Source organism: Vicia villosa, linkage group LG3 (assembly GCF_029867415.1).
Source record: "Vicia villosa cultivar HV-30 ecotype Madison, WI linkage group LG3, Vvil1.0, whole genome shotgun sequence".
NCBI classification, from domain to species: Eukaryota; Viridiplantae; Streptophyta; class Magnoliopsida; order Fabales; family Fabaceae; genus Vicia; species Vicia villosa.
In genome coordinates, this window is record NC_081182.1 from 31,539,714 (window position 1) to 31,562,228 (window position 22,515).

The 22,515-nt window shown below is 34.9% G+C and overlaps 3 protein-coding genes across 4 annotated transcripts; 1 reads left to right on the forward strand and 2 right to left on the reverse strand.

Annotated features, from left to right (window-relative positions):
* Positions 1-1,525: 1,525 nt before the first annotated feature.
* LOC131657818 (protein DCL, chloroplastic-like) lies at positions 1,526-12,204 on the reverse strand. The gene is made up of 4 exons (XM_058927176.1): positions 12,191-12,204; positions 9,638-9,880; positions 9,203-9,317; positions 1,526-1,651 (listed from the first exon to the last, which is right to left on the reverse strand). Exons 1-4 carry the CDS (start codon positions 12,202-12,204, stop codon positions 1,526-1,528), a joined length of 498 nt encoding a protein of 165 aa, XP_058783159.1.
* Positions 12,205-12,409: 205 nt separating this feature from the next.
* On the forward strand, positions 12,410-15,155 carry LOC131660865 (uncharacterized). The gene is made up of 4 exons (XM_058930219.1): positions 12,410-13,080; positions 13,244-13,439; positions 14,313-14,444; positions 14,807-15,155. The coding sequence occupies exons 1-4, from the start codon at positions 12,773-12,775 to the stop codon at positions 14,927-14,929; spliced, it is 759 nt and encodes a 252-aa protein (XP_058786202.1). The 5' UTR covers positions 12,410-12,772; the 3' UTR covers positions 14,930-15,155.
* A 376-nt stretch (positions 15,156-15,531) lies between these two features.
* Positions 15,532-17,395, reverse strand: LOC131660866 (thioredoxin-like 4, chloroplastic). Of its 2 annotated transcripts, XM_058930220.1 has the most exons (4): positions 17,237-17,395; positions 16,511-17,072; positions 16,354-16,407; positions 15,532-15,983 (listed from the first exon to the last, which is right to left on the reverse strand). In XM_058930220.1, exons 2-4 carry the CDS (start codon positions 16,988-16,990, stop codon positions 15,855-15,857), a joined length of 663 nt encoding a protein of 220 aa, XP_058786203.1. In that variant the 5' UTR covers positions 16,991-17,072; positions 17,237-17,395; the 3' UTR covers positions 15,532-15,854. The 2 variants fall into 2 exon arrangements, with proteins under 2 accessions (XP_058786203.1, XP_058786204.1); XM_058930221.1 differs by lacking the exon at positions 17,237-17,395 and having other exon boundaries at positions 16,511-17,200.
* Positions 17,396-22,515: the final 5,120 nt, after the last annotated feature.

The following is a 22,515-nucleotide window of genomic DNA, read 5'->3' on the forward strand; positions in this document are numbered from 1 at the left end:
ACACCTGGGGCCGAAGAAGGCGAGGGATAGTTTCACCGCATGTATCACTCGAGGCCAAATATGGCAAGGAGTGGCCGCCACATCGGAATGAGAGGGACATAGTTGAAGGAGTGCATATAAGGATTCATGGGTACTACCTATACTAACAAGATGCATCTTCTTTTCGGTAGCTCGTTCCATAAGAACTCCACAGTTAAGCGTGCTTGACTTGGAGCAATTCTAGGACGGGTGACATTCTGGGAAGTTTCTCGAAAAGCGTGCGAGTGATGTCAAAGCATGCTGAAAAGACTCGTGTTGATTTGTGGGGTCATTCGATCATCCTGAATGTAGTCTGGGGCGTTACATCGACGGGATCACCTAGTATTACAGAGTGTCGCACTCAGATGGATCACACTCGGGATGTTCTTCCGCGGTGTCGTGAAATTGTTGACATGGCAAAGTAGCCAGCAAACGGCGCGGTGGACGCATAGGCGGGGCCAGGGGCAGTGGAGAGGCACGGGATAATGTCCGGCACACACAGTAGTGATGCCTGTGATTTATTTGATATATGTATTTGATTTCATTTATGTACGAGGTTTTGATATATGTATTTGACATTATTACTCAACGATTTATACGATGTGTTTTTTTGGTGTCCTATTTACTATTGTGTTTAAATTACATTACTTTAATTGACTGTAATTGGGTTTTTCATTGTTATAAAATTTGAGCTTTTGAGTGAAATGTATGTCATTTGAAAATTTATCAGACTGCTTCGTAGATGCATCTACAGAACACTCTGTCTAAACATATTCTATAAATGTACCTATGGAAAGAAACAATTTTTTTGAAAAAAAATGTACTTCCGAAAATGCATCTACATAACCAGGAAGTAAAATTGAAATTTCGTCAGGTGGATAAGAGATTTAAGGAGTGGATTGAGATTCTCAAAAAAAAACTCAGATAATATACTTTATTTCTTTATAAATATGTATATTTCTATTGAGAAAAAATACTGAGAACTTACTTTGGTTCAACAGCAAAGTTTTAGATTTTGTAAGTAAATATGAGGTTGGAATCCTAGCTACATAGCAATGTTATTTTATTACAAAAAGATCAACTATTATAGTTTAAAATTATGTAATGCACTTTGTGTCGGTCCTTACTATTTACACTAAACAATCATAATGATAAAATGGTGAAAAACAAACAGTTAATTTATACTTGCGTCTAATAGTTAGTGTGTTGTGCATTTAATTATTGAACGAGACTTAGTGCAAGATGGTGCAATTGTCTAAAATTTAGGGGGGTCAAGATTGCAAAGAGATATAATTAAGTATACATTTAAAAAATCGAGGGGGAGGGGGTGCAACTGCACACCCGGATGACCATGTGGCTCCGTCCCTGCTTCTAATCACTAGTGATTTTGGCATCCTTAGCTAAATGATGCGCAACTTTGTTAGTTTATCTTCTCCCAAAAGAAATCCAAGCTCTACGAAAACCCTTCAGCTTCTTTCTCATGGCCAAAATCATCATTCCATCGTCATTATGGATAGTTCTTCTTCCTGATCAAACCCTTTATGCATTTCCAATATGAAAAATCAACCATCTTGCCATCTTTTCGCACTATGAACATGCACCTAGAATCATTAAAATCAGGATGACATCCAATCTGCCACAATAAACATAAAAAATCCATTATAATCTTCACAAGAAAAACAAGAATAGATGGAATTTTAGCTGAGTGCAGTAATGTGTATTTCATTAAATACACGCACGCAACACAGAAAAATTACATAGCGGAAGTGAACAGTTAGACTACTAGAGAAAGCAAAACAGGTATAACACAAAAGCAAAAAGGTAACACAGTGGCCACAAACTGATTTGGCTAGCTGCAAACTAGAAAGCATGGGTACAACATGATATGTGCATGGATAAATTTTTACAGAACACGACACTAATGGAAAATAATAGATAAAAATAATATAAAAACATACCTAAAATTGAAAGAGGAGACTGATGTGTTAAAAGTTGCATGAGTCATTATAAATTATAAATATGATAAAATGTTGTCATTTATCCAATTATTACAATATTTTCATCTGAACTAGTATAACCAGACATGATAATGAAGTGTGTAACACAGATGTGTCCGGCACAGATATGAATGACACGGCCCCACTATTTTCAAGTGTCGGTGTTTTTACTAGAAAAATAATGCGAGGTGTGAACTAGAAAGAGGAAAACATGGTTATTATTAGAACTATTAGAATAATATAGGTAGGCCAAGGGACTATTACAAAGAACCTTGGGTTTAATAGAAAGCAGTGGAGGCAATAAAATTATTGCCGGTAGGTTTGGTTTACCTGTTACCTCTATAGAGTTAATAGTAAACCATCCTACTGAGTGCATTTGGGCGATGGACTCAGGGAGGAGGCATTTGGCTGTTGCTTGAATTTGAAAATGCCGTTGGCAAGACAATGTTTCATTTAGAATTTTGATGTAATGACAAATCGGGCCACTTCCAGCATGTCCTTCACCTACTGTGGGAACTTGGTGTTATTACATGTTAATTTGGCTAATCATCACCAGTCTCGAGAACTCTTGAAATTGATCAATCTGCCTCTCATTTAAGGTTTTTTAGTGGCACAAAGGGAGGAAGCGGGAGTAGCATTGAAGGCCGGCGGAAAAAATTCCAAAACATCTAGTACAAGGCCTTACTCCAGCCTAGTGAATTTGGTTAAAAAGAGGGTTGGAAATTGGTAATTTTGTATGGACTAATGAGTATTAGAGAAGGTGACAATCCTTGTTGTACTAGATCACATTGGATAGTTACATGTGACAGGTTACTTATCTAAAGTTGATTTGTGGGCAGGTTACCCTCAAGTATTAATTCATGAAATGGAAATTCCCAAAATAGCATTCCAAACTCACCATGGGTATCATAAATTATCATATCATTCAGATTGACCATTTACCAGCCACATTTCAATGTGCTTCATTGTGCTATCTATGAATGCTTTCCAACATCCCCTTCTATGGAAATCCATGCTAGTTTTTCCCATCAACATATTGGTTGGTTGGTATACAGTAGAACATGGGAGACGCACTTGCAAAAAGAGTGATTCACATCCATGCTAGTGTTTTTGATCAATGTATACCAGCCACGTCTGAAAAGGTGAAGCTTCAGGAAGAGGAAGGGTGACTGTCTCAGACTCTCAGTCACATCTTATCCAAGATGGGGTTACTATGAACCCACATAACTTAAAGCAAACTCCAATCTGAGTTGGCTTGTGCCAAGAACAGTAAAAGCCATATGGTGGATTATTGGGCTTGACAGGCTAAATATCAGTGGTCTGTATGTGATTTTGACAAAATAGCTCAGCCTATGTAATGATTGTCGGGAAAACATGCTTTTGAGTAAACTGAGGTACCGGAGACAACATTTCAGGCATTGTTGCAAGCTATCGCAACACCCCAGGGTTGGCTATGCCTAAATTCTCACAACCATTCTTCATAGAGTGTGATGCACAGGTCGAGGTTTAGGCGCAGTCATAAGTCATTACACTGATTACTCAGGGTAAGCAGCCAATAGCAATTTTCAGCAAAGTGCTACCTCAATCCTTCTTGTCCAAGTAAGAGTATCATGTATGAGAAAGAGTTTATGGCCTTGGTCAAAGCAATAGAACACTGGCGTCTGGAGGTCATATCTGCTTGGGTGATGAATGATGATTCACACTTTAGGGTAAATACCTCAGCGAATTCTCAAATTTCTACTTAAGCTTTGAGGACTATCACAGGTACTTCATTGGCATTTTACCTTCATCGAATTGAAGTCAATATCGGATCACCTTATAGTGAAATCGGAGAATGACATTTGGGAGTCTTGTCTTGAGAATTGCTTAAGACCCATAAGTATTAATTCCCCACCCTAGTGTAAAACCAAAACTACCCCAAGACTCCGGAAATGTATCTCCGGACGCACCCCAAACACATGCATTCTTGAATCAGGCCCTAAGGCTATGCCAAAAAAATTATGGAAGTGCATATCCATCTAACTTAAGGAGATGCATCTTCGGACGCTGTTTTAATCAAAAAGACGCTAGAGTCTCTTCTCCTTCCTCACTTCTCAAAATACTCTTTCAAACTCTCTCAACTCACATTCTCTCAAACTCATTCAACTCATTTCAAAGCTTCTGCCATCAACATCCAATCGATCAAAAAACTCACTCAACATCAAACTAAACTCGCATTTGGTAAGTTTTTTTATTTTTCTATACTTTTTTTATTTTTATATACATTGGTAAAAATTGAGCAATAGGTAATGTAATAGATAGTTTAGATATGTCATGAGAAATGAGTTTGAAAAGTGGTTTAAATAATCAATGCATTATTTTGGATGTTAGAATGGACTGCATTTCCGCCATTGTTGTTCATCTGAGTTGCAAAACATTACGGAGATGCATCTCCGAAATTTTACAACGTTTTGATTTCCAGAATCCGAAGACGCATCTCCATAATTTATCAGTCCACATTGTTTTGTTTTATCTCATTGTGGTTTACCTATAGGCATTATGGTTGATAAGCAAGATAGACTGAGGCACCGGAAGAGTTGCGCAACATGCAACGGTTCGGAGGAAAAGAGTCTGAGCCTCGCAGGCACCTGTTGTTTCTAGCCCGGTTGATGTGGATGCGCCAACTTTTAGGGCTCATGCATCTCCTCCTTCGTCTTTCCGTAGGAGACAAATGTCACCTACTCAGGCACCCAAGGCTCCGCAGGCACCCCAGGGATTTGGAGGAGGCCTATCCGACTTATCGCTGCTGCCTCCATACCAAGACCATGTTGCCAAACACGTTTGGGACAGAGAAGTAAAATTCAATTGTATACATTCTTTGAAAAACATGTTTGTTATAATATTCGAAGTTTCTTACGATGATTTATTTTTCTACAGGACCGTGATGCTTTAAAATGCATCAACCATGGCCGGAAGATTACTGATCTGCCGCAGCCTAATAAGCAGTGGTTTTAGGATGTGATGCAGCTATCTGGGCTGAGAGACTTGTGTAGGATCCGTTATGTTACGGTTAACCATGGTATGTTGTCTGCGTTTTAGAGAGATGGCACTCCGAGACTTCATCTTTCACATGGTGAAATGCATCTCCAGATCAATTTATGCTAAAAAATGGTGTTTCAGTGAAGAATGAATGGGGTGGGTGTACATGGAGTGGTTCCGGAGATGCATCTCCATAATAAATTTTGGAAAAAAATATGGGGTAAGTCTCAAATGGGGCGTGATTTGGTGATACTCAGGGTGCATCCAAAAATGCATTTCCAGAAACAGAGGGGCATTTTGGGATTTCTATAGGGTGTTTCTTCAAGCAATTCCCCCTATCTTTATGAGAGATGGAAACAGATTGAGGTTACTACACGAATCAGAGAAACTGGTTTGTACGTTATTGGGCTGAGTTTGACATTGGTTACCAGGTTGGCAATTCTTATTAGATGTTTGATTATGTTTTGGAGGGACGGCAAAGAGATTGACCTCCAGGCAATTCCTAAATCTTATTAGCCAGATTATTCTCCTATTGTGGAGGAAGTCAAGGTAAGCCTAGAGCTGAAAAGGATCATCGAGGATCTAGAGAAGGGTCTTAATTTTCATCCCCAACATAATTTGGAGCAGCATAGGTGGTTTTACAATTTAGAATGGTGGATTAATGTTGTTAAAGTAATAGGGCTATAGATAAGGAAGGAAAAGAAAGCATAAAGACTTTGAATTGTGAATATGGTTTGATATGATTGATGATTATGTTTTGATACAAAAAGACCAAGCACTAACCCTTATTTATACCAATAAAAGACTTCAAATCCTATTTAATTAGAGAAACTAATCTTAATAATAACGGAGAAATATAGAAACTAATCTTAAGATATAATTTGAGGATGGTCTAAAATAAGAAATTAATCCTATGAGGTAATCTAAAATACTCTAACATAATTTTAAGTTATCAATGTTATAAATGTATCATTTTAAATTGAAAAGTAACAAAATCATACATTTGATAGTGAAGATGGCAAGGCCAAATCATGTCTAGAACAAGAGTGTGGACCAAATTTCAGTTAGCAAAAGTTAGGGCCAGACCACAGTTGAGATAAAAACAATGGTGCCTAATCACAACCAAGACAAAACTGCATCTGAGACAAAAGAGTATAAAAATGCATTTGAGACAAAATGGTGCAAAACTAAAACTGATAGATCTCAAACATGCCGAAAAGATGATACAGTAGAGAAGAGATTCTAAACATGCTAGAAAAATGACACAACAAAGTGATTATGATCACACTGGATAGATGGCATGGTTTAGAGAGAATCTAAACACAAATAGAAAAATGACACGACACAGTGATTTAGAACACTAACCAAACAGAAAATTTAACATGGCTGAGATGTGTGTACGCCTAATGAGAAGAATAGAGTTTCAATTTTTTGTTTGGCTTAAAGCTTTAGAAAACTCAACAGAGGAATAGTGACTAAATATGTCACAAACGATGGTACTAATCTGATTCCATTTTGATGTTATAAGGTTTAAGATGAGGAAAAGAAAGAACAAAGACTTTGAATTATGATTATGATGATTTAATATGATTGATGATTAGGGTTTGATGTAAAAAGTGAGAAGACAAAGGTTAAAGACTAACTTGTATCTAGACTAATACAAGACTCCAGATTGTAATTAAATAGCAAAACAAACCGTGATAGTGACTAAGAAACTAATCCTACGGGATAATCGAAGATAGTTTAACATATTATCAAAATGTTATAAGATATTTTCATATCTTCAAACAAGTGATGTTGGCCAAAGCCATGTAGATTCCATGGCTACTCTAGGAGTTTCATCCACCCTGGACCGAGGAGCCTGCAGGATTCGGTTAAACTTCTCAAATTTGCACAATCATTTTACTAGGTCGAATGACAAGCGAATGATTTGCTTTTGTAGCATACTTGCATCTGGCCTCAGGGCCGGCTCTGGGCCTGGACAAGCAGGCCCACAACCCAGGGCCTCAAAAAAAGAAAAAAAAAAGAGGGGCCTCAAATATTTATTTTGGGCTTTGTGAAATGAACTATATATATATATATATATATATATATATATATATATATATATATATATATATATATATATATATATATATATATATATATATATATATATATATATATATATATATATATATATATATATATATATATATATATATATATATAGGGAGCATATCAAGTGAGAGCATTTTAAAATGAGAGATGAGAGGAATAAATATCAACCATTGGATTCATCAAGAGAGAGAAGGTTAATGCATTAATGTGGCTATTACTTTCTCTCTCTTGATGAATCCAATGGTTGATATTTATTCCTCTCATCTCTCATTTTAAAATGCTCTCATTTGATATGCTCCCTATATATATATATATATATATATATATATATATATATATATATATATATATATATATATATATATATATATATATATATATATATATATATATATATATATATATATATATATATATATATATATATATATATATTATTTTGAAAAGCTAAACGTATAGTATATATGGAGTAGCGGTTGGGAGGAATCTTTAGCTTTACGTCGCCGGTTCGAACGTTGCAGGGAGCTGTTATGTTTTTAATTATTTATTTTGATAAAATGTCAAAAGTACTTAACCAGGCACTATAACTTGAAAGTTTGCCTATATTACCAAGTACCAACTAAACTAAATAAATTCAATGTTAATGGCTACTTTTTATAATATATATACTATATTTTTATTAACCTTTCTGATTTTACTTTTTTTAATATATATTTTATTATCATATAATTATATAATTATTAGTGGTTTGCTCTTGTTTTATAAAAAAAATTATATTGTTATATTTTATTTTACAATAATAAATTTAAAAAATCGAATATTAATATTATTTTTAATCAATTCTTACGAATATATGAATAATAAATTAAATTAATAAATCTAAAACAACTTGATTTAAGTTAGTCTAACCTAAAACAATATTTATAAAATTTTTATTTATTCAATTTTTTTCATACTACTACATCAATTATAGAAAAATTTGAGGATTTACCAAAGACAAAACAACTAAAAACAATTATCTCTATGTAATTATTGATGGACAATTTTCACTCTTCTAACACCGAGAAAAGAAGAAAGTGATAGACAAACTTAATTTAAATTATTGACGATTTTTTTTAAAAGATAAATTATTAAATTTATTTTATGATAATATATTAAAGATTAACAATATTAGTATTATTTATAACTAAATCTTTTGATTAATTACTCACATTTTTTAAGGGTCCATTTTTTATATTTGCCCTGGGCCTCTAAAAAGTCAGGACCGGCCCTGTCTGGCCTCATTTTCTAGTGGAGCAAATATGGCTCTTACTTGGTTAGTTTACCTCGCCTATCCCATTCCCAATGCAATAAGGAGTAGAATAACACAGGGTGGACGGAGCTTGTACTTGTGAATCAATAATGAGTGTCAGAGATCTTATACTTGTGAGTAGAAAAAACTTGTTGGGTTGCAAAGGGTGACATCACAAATGAGCATGGCTCATCATCCAGAATTTAATGGCCAAACCGAGAAGCTAAATCACATATTTGAGACCTACTAGCCATACTTCATTTCTTAGTAGCCCAAAGCCCAGCCTGATTCCCCCATTGGGATGGATAGTAGTATAGCACAAGTAACCGGTCAATTGCTCAAAGTCATACATGCCATTTGAAATAGTCTATGGTAGATCACTCTTTTCCTTATTGAAATGGATCTCCTTGGGGTGTATACTAGTATAGCATAAGTAATCAATCAAAATTTATCGCAGAGAAAATGGCCCCGGCTTAGTGCATAGAGGGGATCAAATACCTCAAACCTTAATTAAATGGAAATGAAACCTCAGGAATAGGCTACATAGAAAGAGGAAAACGAAGATAATTTCAAAATGAGGATCCTTACAAAGTCCATCCATGCCAGAGGCTCATATATAGCACTCTATAATTTAATTAAAACTGATTCCTCTGGTTTCCTACAAGATTGGAGTCCTATAAAGTGCACGGTGCATCTTGCTAAGTGAAGTGTGGAGCGGATAATTGTTGTAGAATAGATCACTTGCATAAGTTTTCATAAAAGAGGGAAAGAGATATACCGTTATATAATCTACTCCACATCCAATCTTTTTATCAGAATCTGGGTGAAACGGTATCAGCTTCTCAAGAATTATTTTCTCATGCTCTGGATTCAGTCTATCGCCATATTCATATCTAGTGTATGAAATCACAACAAGTTATTATAAAAAACTTACAAGACAAATGAAGAAAAAACATGCACATCCATAAAAGTAGTAATCAGTGAATTTTTTTTCACAAGTATTAAATAATTTTTGCATAGAGAGGCCATTACTGATAAGTTTTATGGAGTTTAATACGTTCTTTAGTGCATTGATTTTTGTCGATGGAATAAATGTACATGTTGTTTGTGAGAATGAAAATTTAAAATGATTCAAAGTGAAATCAAATATGAAAATTAAATAATGAGTAAAGGAAAATACATTATTATCCTTGTAACTGGAGTAAAAACTTACAGTCCAGAATGAAGAATCATTTTAACAAACTCAACCAAAGGAACGACATTTTCTAAAATCTGATATTCCAAATCAAGCCACTTATCTTCTTCTTCTTCAGTATTATCATCTTGCACTTGTTCATAGCAATGTTCCTCACCAATTCCTTTCCCTGGAGAAATAACAGACTTCTCAAGCAGATTGTCAGCAGCATCGGAAGAAGCAACAACAACTTTGAGGGAAGGGAAAGCAGAATGAAACAGCCTAGGGTTGTTGAAGGTAGAGCTGTCAAAATGGGCCGAAGCCCATGGCCGGCCCGCGGGGCCCGAAAAATATTAGGGCTTGGGCCTAATTTTTTGAGCCCATTTTGTTTCGGGCCTTTTTGAGCCTGGCCCGAAAAAGCCCGACCCTAAATGGGCCAGCCCGTATGGGCTTCGGGTAGCCCATGGGCCCGATAAATAGTAAAATTTAATATTTAATACTAATTAAAAAATTCAAATTTTTGTATTTCTTTAAAATATATTTTATAATAGCAAAATATAAAAACAAATTTTAATATTTTTTTAAAAATTAAGCTTAATATAATATATTTTTTAAATTAAAGAGAATATTTAATATATTTTTTGGAAATGGGCTTTTTGGGTCCGGCCCGAAAAAACCCGAGGCCCAAATAGGGTTGGGCCTGGGTAGTAAAAACAGAGCCCATATAAAATGGGCTTTTTGGGCCCGGCCCGAAAAAGCCCGAGGCCCGCTAGGGCCGGCCCGTTTAGGGCCGGGTAGCCCGTTTTGACAGCTATAGTTGAAGGAGTGAGAAAGGGATGGAATGAATTGGGAAGAGAAAGGGTTTTTGAAGGAGTGAAAGTGAAGTGGTGTTTTTAAGTTGGATAGTGAAGAAGCTACCATAACTCAGTTTTGTAAACAATAATAATAATTTCTGAAAAATAAAAGATTGAGATGAATCGATTATTTATAGTTGAACACTGTTTCAGTTTTGGTTCTCCGAGTTGTGTTAGGTCTAGGTGGAGAATGTTGGTTCCCTCCCAATTGCAAACGTTAACAGGATTGGTTCATCGGAGAAGAAGGGAGGAAATTTAATGGAGGGGAGGAGATAAATTTTTAGCATTTGGTTTACAAGGAAAAGGAAAGGGAACAGATTTTAAAATTATTTTACCTTTTTATTTTTATAAATATTATTTTTATTTAATAAAAATAATTCTAAATGATAATAGTATTAAGTAAATTTTATCAAATAAAAGTTTGTTCATTCATAAACTATAATATAACAATAAACAACAACATATATTAGTTAAACTATATATCTTCAATGCAAATTAAACTATTATCTGATTTTAAGATTCATCTAACATAATAAAACAATTTATATAATTAAAAGTAAATATAATAATATTAAAATATTAAAAAAAATTGAACAAATAATATTAAAATTAAAATTTTTATTTATAACATAAATATATTATATTTGCATATTATATATATTGTTGTTATTATTATTATTAATAATATAATAAAAAAACTTTATTACTATCTTGTATTATAAATAAAAACTGTTATTATAAAAAAATAACATAAAAGAGAATTTCAACAAAATAACATAATATTAAATTTTAACAAAATGTACGCGGACAAAACTTGTCATGCCTCGACCCATTTTTAAAACCAGATTAGGCAGGGCAGACAAATTTTAAATATCAAATTGAAAAACTCAACCTAACCCGTCAAAAATAACGGGTTAAACGGGCTGACCCGCTCTATTTTGCCACCCTAGTGAGTTACTACTCCGGCCTTATTTATAAGCAAATATTCGACTTGTTAGGTTCATTGAGTAATGCATGTATCTGGTCTACTATGCAGATCAAATACATTTATTACTCAATGAACCTAGAAAATGAATCTTTACTTATAAATAGTGTTTTAAAAACCGGACCGGACATCAAACTGTTGAGGGTACTGAGTCACTGGTTTATTGGTCGAACCACTGGGTCACTGGTCGAACCGCATGACTAAATCGGATTAAACCAAATAACTCGGTTGAATAGACCGATCGTTATAATAAAATTATATAGGTATAAAACATGTCGAACATGATGATTCGGTCTCTACGATATATAACTGACACTTAAATTTTTTAAAAGTATCGTATCCTAAATAAATTCACAAGTTTGTAATTTAAATTCAAATTTTAAACATAGGTATCAGACATAATAAAATAGTACAAAATTACAAAATATAATTGAATAAATTATAATAAATAACTTCATTGTCTACTAAATTTAATTTTAAAGAAGAAAACATCATTTCAATGTTAGTATCTTCTTTTTTAATATCGAAATCATCTGCAACAAAATCAAACGCATCCGAAACATTTTTATTTTTATTTTTTTTATTTTTTATTTTTATTTTTTATTTTTATTTTTTATTTTTATCTTTCATTAAAATAATGTTTTTTAAGTTTTTAAAATAAAATAAAATAAAAATGCATTTAAACCACCGGTTTTAGAAAACCGTCAATTTTTTCGGTTTTTCCAGTTTACACCGATTTTGACTAATTCACACCGGTTCAATGACATATTTAATCCAGCAATCAAACCACACTGATTATCTGGCCGGTTCAACCGATCCAATCAATCCGTCCGATTCGATTTTTAAAACACTGCTTATAAATAACGCCGGAGGAACTACATAACCCTTCTATATTGCACTATTTTTTTATAAAAGAGAGACGTAAGAGAGTAAGCGGAGGCGTGGAGAATCAGCTTCCGCATTGTCGGCGGTATCATCCACGTGTACGGTCAACTAAGGCCGGCTTTACTTGGCGGTTCACGTCAGGTTCTGAGTTGCTGGTGACTCACGCGAACAAAATAAAAAAATGAGTTGCTAGAGACTCACGCGAACAAACTAATAAAATTACCAAAATAACCACGTTTCAAAACGCGCAAACCACGCCTCAACAAATCAATCCCTTATCAACTTCAACTGTCCACCCAATTAATCTCCAAATCCATTGAATATCGCTTTTCCTTTTATCCCTATTCCACCTTTTCCCTTACCTTAGGGTTCCACATTCATTCAATTTGATTTTGCATCATTTTGATTAGGGTTACATAACCCCAGATTTTCTTCTTGTTGTTGTTAACAATGCCGCCATTTTTGTCGACCTCGAAAGCTCTTCGATCCTTAGCGACACGCAAAAGTGGATTCAATCAATTGATTAGGTCTAGCGAGAGCGTCGAGAGATTCGATGGATGTCGATGCTTTTCCACCATTGTTTCCAGAGACACTCATCAGATTTTGCCCTTCGGTTCCAGCATTAGGTTTTCCACCTTTTCGAGAAATTTTGATCATAACAGCTTTAATTCTATTCAATCGAGGCGGTTTATTGGACTTGGTGGAGATGGTGCAGAAAGTGTTCTCTCCAAAACTTACGAGGAGAAGCGCGTTTTGGGGTAATAATTTTATAGTGTCTATGGATTTCTAGGTTTTTTGTATTCTCTTATTGCATAATAGCTTTACTTTGTGACTTCTGTGAATGTGTTGATGCAGATTGTCTTTAGTTTGTTACTGTTTTTATTTCTGTGTATATAAGCTGATACACTCATTGGTCATTAGGTACTCTCCGGAGCAATTATTTGATGTTGTTGCTGCTGTTGATTTTTATCATGGGTTTGTCCCGTGGTGTCAAAGGTCCGAGATTGTTAAGCGCAATCCAGATGGATCATTTGATGCTGAGTTGGAGATTGGATTCAAGTTTCTAGTTGAAAGTTATGTTTCTCATGTTGAATTGGACAGACCAAATCGAATAAAGGTATTTGATTCCGCCTACCTTTTTGTTAGGTAGCTTTTTGTGTTTGTATGATGGAATGATTCAGAAATAGGCAAAATAATAATCTGGGCATTTAATTTTGACCATTTTCTTGGATTGGTCTTTTAAGTTTTTTTATGTTTCAAATTGGTCCTTTATGTTACAGTTAGTTTGTCATGTTGTCTTTTATGTTGTATTTCATGACTATGTGAACCATAACTTCTGTTCCATTACTAGTTAAACGACAGTGAGGTGCCCATTCATCACACCTCACACTAGAGATGAATCACCCTCTATTATATCCTACCTAGGCATTGCTTGATCACAACCAATCAACTGAATAATCGAGGCGGGGGTTAGGTATTAATGTGAAGCTAATTCCAAGCCAACAGTCTGCAGTTAACTTGTGGCCTAATTATACTCGACTATGTAATATATATTCTAAGTTTCTAATATATACGAAAACGTGGATCATGTATCGTTAATTCCTCTACTCATAAATGCTATAATCAAACCACGACAATACATGGTGCTTAGATAAGCATTGGCATATGAGATGGTCATTTGCACAACTGGGTTTAGCACTTCCATTTCACGGCATTGTTTTTCGTTGTATCTTCCTAGAGTGCTGATGTGACCTTGATCCTTTCTAAGAAGATTCCATGTTATACTATATATGGGTTTGAGATTCTTAACTATCAGTCCCTTAACTATCAATTCAGTGCATGGCTCAAAATGGTTGACTCTTGAGATAGACCTACATTTGTTGAATTGGTCTTTATTTCTGCTTTTATTTTGTTTTTTTTTTTTAAATTTGGTAGCTGAATTTTCTCATTCATTTTTATTGATTTGTCTTGGATTTTTTTTTTTTTACAGACAACGGTGTCAAAGAGTACCCTATTTGACCATTTGATAAACCTATGGGAATTTAGTCCTGGTCCAGTTCCAGGAACTTGCAATCTCTATTTTTTGGTTGACTTTAAGTTTCAGTCCCCACTTTACTCACAGGTATAGTTTTGTTATCTTTTGTTTCATATCTTCATCTCAACTTGCTTTCTAATGTCTTTATTTTTTACTTTGGGAATCAATCCTTATTCTGCCTATACTTATTTATTCTGTAGCACTGAACCTTCCATGTCCTTCATTTTCCGTGTATGTTAAAGAAAAAGAATGCTGTTTTCACTGATCAAATATTTTGCTCCGAAGCATTACCAGTGTTTTGGCATGACTTTCCTCACACACTCCTGCATTTATACCAAAATTGCTTACACAACTCACTTCATTAGAACACTTAAAACCCCCTAGGATGTGATAATATTTTGGAAACTTCTGTTCATGATTTATCTTATATTCTTTTATATGTTACACAGGTTGCCTCAATGTTCTTTAAGGAGGTGGCGTCTAGGATGGTTGGTTCATTCACTGAGCGTTGCCGCTTGATATATGGACCAGAAGTGCGGGTCCTGGAGAACTCGTATGGACAAAGGACATGAATTATTTTTTCTCTGCAATTAGTTTCTTGGCTTGAACATAGTTAAGGTCGATTTACAGTTTCTGCGTTAATTGGGTGGGTCTTTTTATGGTTTGCCGGCGCAATACTGAATGATTAACCATCTCTCATTCTATTCTTTAGTGATCTTTGTAATTTATTTAGACGGATTCTACAATGTACTCTTTACCATCTTGAAAGACATCAAATTGACATATTTTTTACTTACAGTTTTGCTAATATTAGGTGAAGGTTATTAAAGCGGAGTTTTTATTGGGAGATAAAATATGTATTACATTGTAAATGTGCAAAAACAATTCAAACAAATACAAAATATCTTTATACTTTTTTACTATTTATATCAAGATGTTAACAAAATTATTTTTAAATAATAACAAACACTATTTAATGATTTCCAATATTTTTTCAGCCTGGGTAGTAGGGCGATATAAGTTTCATATTTGTTTCCTCAAAATATCATGAAATTCTCAACTCAATTGTGCGTGATAGCACTCCTCAAACTAACAAAAGAACCAATTAACCTTTTCCAAATCTCATTGCTTCATCTTGAGGAGAAATAAAACAATCAACCTAAATTTAAAAAGCTAATCAAAATATCTATTTTATTTTCAACATAAATGAAATCAAATTTACATGTACTCAATTGAGTTTTGAATCACTTTAACAGCCAGACTCATCTTACTAGTATTTGCAACCATTCAAGGGTATTACTCCTTTTCTTTTATAATGTCTAGTGGAGATGGACATTAAAAACTCCACTGGATACTTCCCAACAAAGTGAATCAGGCCGAGAGGAGGACTACAGTACTTTATTCCAAGTATAAATACAGAATGTTGTTGCACACAAAGACCAATTTATCCATACGGCAGTTGCAAGGGCGCCGTGACACCATCCCTTGAGCTTGAAGTTAGCTCAAAATATCTTCTGCTTCAAGAGACGAGTACTTGAGGATGGCAGCAATAATCCTTTCTTTGTCTCTGGTTGGGAATGCTTCCAACAATTTCCCATCTTTGTAGAAGTGGAAGAGAGGTACTGCCTGCATTAGTTTCTTGTAAATTCCACGCACAATAAAGCAAGAATACTGAACAATACTAATTATTATATACAATACACAAGCAGTTGATTGTGGTACAAATGATGCACAACTAAAAGATATTAATAACATGTATGGAGAAGGTAGAACTGTTATCAATAGAATAATACAGTTGAGAGATAAATGTCAAAAGAACCAAACAAGAAAAACAGCATTATGTACAATTGAATCATGTAGTATAAGAGAGTAATCATGCAATGCAAATGAAGGAACTAATAATGAATTTTTTAAGAATAGTTAGACAACAAACATGTAGACGAGATTGATTGCAAGAGACATACTAGTTTGACATCAATAAAAGATAAATAAATACCCTGATTCTAAGTCGATCGGCAACCTCGGATTCTTCATCATACTCATCAATTACCTGCAAAAAGAGAAGTGATAATTAACAGGCATGCTCAATCTAATAATTATGCTCAATCTAATAATTATGTAACTATAGAGGAATTTAACATATACATACTTACATTATGCTTTAGAAACATAACAGGAGCATCATGGCTACCAGATTTCTTGCACAACTTTGCAAAACCTTGTTCTATATACCTGCAACTTCCACAAGAGGTTCTAAAGAAATCCACCACAATCAGAGTTTCAGTTCCTTTAGACTTTTCTAGAATTTTGCAGAACTCTTCGTCCGTCTTGAATTCTCTCACACATTCAACCGGACACACATCATCGTCTTCATCAGGCACGTCTTGTTGATACTCGTCGACAGCAACTCCAATTTTACCAGGGAAGAAATCGTGTCCGATTTTCATAACAGGTTCAATTCTTATCCCACCAAGACATAGTTTTTCATGACCGTAGTTACGAACTGAGCTGAAAACTAAATGGGAAATTCTAGAGAGAAGTGGTTTGTTTAAGTACAGATCTAATCTCACACTGAGAAATGAGTTGGTATGCAGAATATTCTGCCGGGGAATGACATTGGCAACCAGTGACATGTTTTCTCAAACAAAATCTCAAAACATGTTATTGAATGAACATTACAAAGTAGTCATGGCAGAGGATGCAACCATTTTAAACCTATGATTTTGAAGAAACATGAATCAGTAATAATCTCTACCAACATTAAGCAATATCAATTAAGAACCTTAACTTAGCATTCACTAGTTAAGGTACTACAATAATAATAATAATAAAAATAAAATCCAAATTGATCAAAAAGATAATAGTTATGAGTTACTTACCTCAGGAGCGTTTGCAGGGATGGTGGAATCCAAAACCGGGCTTTTGCCTTTGCGTAATCTGTTCAGCATACATCTACGAATCAGGACAAGACACGTGCACTTTACCATATCCACCCACTGTGTTTAAGTTTTTTGAAAGTATTATTATTATTATTTGTATCGCTATCATCGTGTGTAACAATAGTATATGTCTATATGATAACGTATGCTATTTGACAAAGTGACAGAACTTATATCTGGTTATTTATCTACTCAAAATTGCCCCTAGTTGCTGTCCACTCATTCTCAAAAGATTATCTTGAAATGTTTTCGGAATACTTTTGTATTAGTTTTTTTTCTTTTTTTTATAAGCAAGGTTAATTAAATATATTAATGAGGTGATTACTAGGGTACTCATAACTAGGGGTGACAAACGGGCATGCCCGTTCCGTTTAAGCATGCCCCATAAAAGTCGGCGAAAAAATGGGGCGGGCGGACATAATTGAGAGTGCGGGTCTAAAACCTTGTTCCACCCCGTAAAAAAATGAGGGCGGGGCGGAGAAAGCCCGCGGGCATTGAACTTTTTAGGTCTAAAAATAGTAAAATTGTATGAAAAAATTCATGCTCGCAAAAGCCCATAAGAAACGGGACGGTGTAGGGCTGACACATTAAAGAGAGCGGGCCTAAAATCTTGTCCCGTCCCGCGAAAAAGTGCGGACAAAACGGGCTTTCTCCGCGGGCCGAGCCCGTTTTGCCAACCTTACTCACAACCCATTACAAAACCCAAAACATACAGCTTGCATCCAAGAGTAAAAAAAATAAATCTACAGCTTTTTGAACCGATTGAATGCCAAAATCCAAGATACCATTTTGATGCTCACTGTAACATCGTCTAAAACGATATCTTCATTGTTGAAAATGAAGTTGTTTCTTGTAATCCATATCATCCATACAGTTGCTAACCAAATTAAACACAATTTCTTCTTTTTGATCTCCCCTTTCAACGCCTGAACAAACTGATCAAGATGATTAAAACCTGCCACCACTCCCACCATCTGAACATCCAGCCACTGAGAAATGTTATCCCATTCTCTTTTAGAAAAAGAACATTTGAAAAAGAGATGTTATAAATCTTCTAGTTCTGCAGAACAAAGAACACAAATTTTATCTTCCTCCCTAGGAATGATATTCCTCTTTACCAATTGGTCTTTCGACTGAAGCCTATTTAACATCATCCTCCAACCAAAAACCTTTATTTTTGAGGGAACTTCTGACCTCTAAAACCTGTTAATAGCCGCTAGTTTGTTTGTGTCTACCACCTCTTCCAATTGATAATCCCTAAAGAAAGAGATACAACTTTTTATCGAAAACACATCGTCTGCATTAGGCCACCATTTTATAGCATCCACCCCATCTTCTGTAGGACTAATGCCTCCCAATAGCTCTAGCAACTCAAACGCTTCTTGCACCGCCACCGGATTGTCCAACATCACATCTGCAGACACATAAAAATCCCAAGACCACGCCCGCCCATGATAAACCCCATTTCATTAACACTGCCTATGGGCTTGCTCGACACGCTGAAGAGCAAGGGAAACAACCGTTTTAACGGTGTACCCCCAAACCACCTGCCAAACGAAAACAAAATATTGTTTCCAGCACCTAGACCAAAACTGACATTTCCTGCAAAACAATCAAAATTGTTAGTTTTGGGTAAACTTGCTGCCATCATATCTTTCCACCAAACGGACTCTTTCTTTTTCGACTTAAACTCAACACCTATTATCACAACTTTATGTACATCCACATATCTACTTTCCAGAATATTTTTCCATATTGACGCAACTTCCTTCAGCATCCTCCACTTCCATTTGATTAATAAAGAGTTTTTAAAATGACCAATATGCTTTATCCCCAACCCCCCCCCCCCCCCCCACTTTGGATTTACAGATATTATGCCAACTAACCCAATTAATGCACCTTTTCTCTTCATTCCCACTCCAAAGAAAACGAATTTGAATACGGATTATTTCTTTTATGATTTTCATAGGGGCTTTGTAAAATGACATCGTGTAAATCGGTATACTAGAAAGCACTAAGTTGAGGAGAGTAACTCACCCATAAAGACAACAATCTTGACTTCCACAAAGACAATTTGCTCTTTAAATTGCTCAGAACCGTACTCCATGTGTTACCTCTCTTCGGATTCATCCCCACTTGAATTCCCAGAAATTTGAAAGGTAGTTTTTCCCTACTACAACTCAAAAATTGTGAAGCTGATTCCAAAAAATTCTCCGCCAAATTCACGCCTTAGGTAGAGAGGTTGACTTATGAAGCTCTAGAATAAACTTAAATAATAAACCTGAGGTTGAAGCCCTCGGGACCCGGACTTTTGTCCCCATTCGATTCCCACACCGCAAGCCTAACCTCCTCCCTTGAAAATTCTGCTTCTAAAAAATTTCTATCCTCCTCTGACAATCTGTTAAAACCTTCATTATTCAACACAGGTCTTGCTTCCAACAACTCCTTAAACCTACTCTCAAAAGCTTTCAGCACTTCATTTCGCACACCACTCACTTCCTCAATTAACATTTCATCCTCTGCATGAACAACAACAATATTATTCCACCTCCTTCTATCTTTTATAACGTGATGAAAACACTTCGTATTTAGATCTCCCTCCTTAAGCCACTTTTGTCTTGATTTTTGTCTTAACAAACTTTCTTTAAGATGGAGATGTTGCCATAAAACATCATTTGCCTCAGCACACCCCGAAATGTCATTTTTGTATTAGTTTGTTAAATATTATACTTGTCCAAGAAGTATATTATAAATTTAATATATAATTTAATTTGAAAAAAGAATGAGATGGTGAGTTAATATAATTTAAAAATTATGAAGTGTATGTATGAGGTGTTTAAAATAGAGTGAAAGATAGAAATAATTTAATTTGTAAAAGGAGGAAAAAGTGAGAGAAGAAGAGGACATGTGGCACATTCTGGTTTGTTTTGAAGTTGTAAAAATGTCTTGATTATGAAATGACAAAGAAGTCCTTTTCGCTTTATGATTTGAAGGAACAAAAAGGTTATTATGGGAAAAGTGGTGACATTGTCTTTTAATGGCTTGATAGTTGAAGTTGATGAATTATGGAAGAACACCTAAAAATGATTATTTGGAGGTTTATGATAAATTTTGGTTGAAGTTGGTTGCTTGAGTATGTAAGCTTTGAATAAGAGATTTTTTTCCATTTTAGGTGCAATTAATTAATTTTAGATTATGAAAATACATTTTCGAACGTATTATTTTTATATATTTCTCAACGCAAATTAGTGAGTCATCTTTATTTTGCTAAAATTTAGTATGAGGATGCATCTCCGTATCAATATTAGGATGAGTCCGGAGATGCATCTCCGTAAAAACTCTTAATTAAAAAATTAGAGAGTTTTACGGAGATGCATCTTTGGAAGCATTTATTTCATATAATCACGTTACACCCTTCCCTCATCCTTATTCATTTTCTGCAAACTAACTCAAAAAATTCCATTTGAGCTCTTTTGCTGCAAACCATTTTCAAACCCCATTTGAGCAAGTTTCTTCAAGTTCACTTACTTCATTTGATACAAAGTTACTCAGTACATTCAAACTTTTTATCCACAACTCTAATTTGATAAGTTTCTTTTTTTTTTGTTGAGATTTGATTGGTGTTTTAGGTAACATAGGTCTTTTAATATGCATTAGATAGTAGTATATTCAAAATAGGTAGTAGGTATATATATGTTTTACCATTTGTTTGGAGATTAGGGTATCAATCAGGTTACTGCCATTTTCTACAACTCGTGAGTTCATCCAGAGATGCATCTCTGAATTTTTTTGAACTACTTACGAGGTCGAGGTTCACAACCATCTGCTTCTACTTTCCAAAGTCGCTTGTCTCAGGGATCTACTTCACGGGGCCACGTATCATCTGCTTATGAAGCCCTTGAAGCGCCTGAAGTCCCTAAAGCCAATCAGGAGGAACCCGCTACTGATGCAGATGCCCCATTAGATAGTTATCCAAGAGGTCCATTAAACACCTCCTTACTTCATCTCTACGGAGACCATGCTGCTAGGCATGGTTGGGAAGAAGAAGTATATTTATTTACTTTGCATTACATATATTTTAAACTAATTTAATTGTGACTCATGGTGATATATTTATTTTTACAGGAGCGTTCATGTCTAAAATTTGTAAATCACTAATGGAAGATTTTGGATTTGGAACAACCCACATATGAATGGTTCAGAAATGTTATCAGCTACTCTGGGCTTGCTGGTTTTTATGGTGATGCGTATAAGATAATAAACCATGACATGTAGGAGACATTTGCAGATAGATGGCATTCAGAGACATCAACTTTCCACCCTTCTATTGGCAAGATGTCCATCACCCTAGATGACGTCTTATGCCACCTACATCTTCCTATTATGGGAAAATTACTAGACAATTGAAGGCTCGGTCGAGAAGAAGCCAACGAGATTATGGTTACATATTTGGGAGCTGACCCAACTGATGCTGCAATGACGTAACTGACACCATAGGTGCTCACGCTATATTTAAATTCTTTGAAGAACTTGATGTGTTTCGCAAGTGCACGAAAAATATCGTGGTAATAAGAGATTATCGAACCCACAGTGACCAAGTATCAACCTACCGTTATATGCTATTGTTGGGTAAATTTAAGGCTACAGATCTAATTGGGCAGAAAATTTAAAACAAGAACTTAAGCAAGTTGGTTTAGAAAATATGACAAAAGCGATACCAGAATGTGGTTCACATCAATCAACAGTACCCATAGCCAAGTCGAGTTAATCAATTAAACCGGGGTAATATTTTTATTTAATAGAAAGAAACTTAACTTAAATGAGTCGTTTGCACTCGCGAAATTTGAACCGGGTTTTATCCTAAAATTTATACGGCCGCTGTCCCAGTTCAGCGTGTTAAAGCATAAAACTTATGTTTTTTTGAAAATTAAGTACTTTTAATTAATTAAAATTCATTTTTAATGAAAAATACATCTAAAGGTGTTACCGGCTGTTGCTCGCGTAACACCGAAGTTTAAACACACAAGCTCCTGCTGTCCTAGCACATTTATATTTTTAAACTCTATTTTTGAAAACAAATATTTTTGCAAATTAAAATAAATTTGTTGCAAGCACAAGGTATTGGCAACATAATTTTTCAAATGAGTAATGAAGGGAAAGTTATGATCAAAGATGTGCTCTATGTACTTGGAATAAAGTGCAACCTGCTAAGTGTTGGA

What these genes read in the sequence shown, in the direction of transcription:
- LOC131660866 (XM_058930220.1), bottom strand. Translation starts at nt 16,990, where the DNA reads ATGTCACTGGTTGCCAATGTCATTCCCCGGCAGAATATTCTGCATACC. An exon ending in TTATGTTTCTAAAGCATAAT is followed by an intron (nt 16,408 to 16,510) that starts GTAAGTATGTAT and finishes CTCTTTTTGCAG; the next exon opens with GTAATTGATGAGTATGATGA. An exon ending in CCGATCGACTTAGAATCAGG is followed by an intron (nt 15,984 to 16,353) that starts GTATTTATTTAT and finishes AAACTAATGCAG; the next exon opens with GCAGTACCTCTCTTCCACTT.
- LOC131657818 (XM_058927176.1), bottom strand. An exon ending in ATGATTCTTCATTCTGGACT is followed by an intron (nt 9,318 to 9,637) that starts GTAAGTTTTTAC and finishes TTCATACACTAG; the next exon opens with ATATGAATATGGCGATAGAC. An exon ending in GTGGAGTAGATTATATAACG is followed by an intron (nt 1,652 to 9,202) that starts GTATATCTCTTT and finishes TTATTGTGGCAG; the next exon opens with ATTGGATGTCATCCTGATTT.
- LOC131660865 (XM_058930219.1), top strand. Translation starts at nt 12,773, where the DNA reads ATGCCGCCATTTTTGTCGACCTCGAAAGCTCTTCGATCCTTAGCGACA. An exon ending in GAGGAGAAGCGCGTTTTGGG is followed by an intron (nt 13,081 to 13,243) that starts GTAATAATTTTA and finishes ATTGGTCATTAG; the next exon opens with GTACTCTCCGGAGCAATTAT. An exon ending in ACAGACCAAATCGAATAAAG is followed by an intron (nt 13,440 to 14,312) that starts GTATTTGATTCC and finishes TTTTTTTTACAG; the next exon opens with ACAACGGTGTCAAAGAGTAC.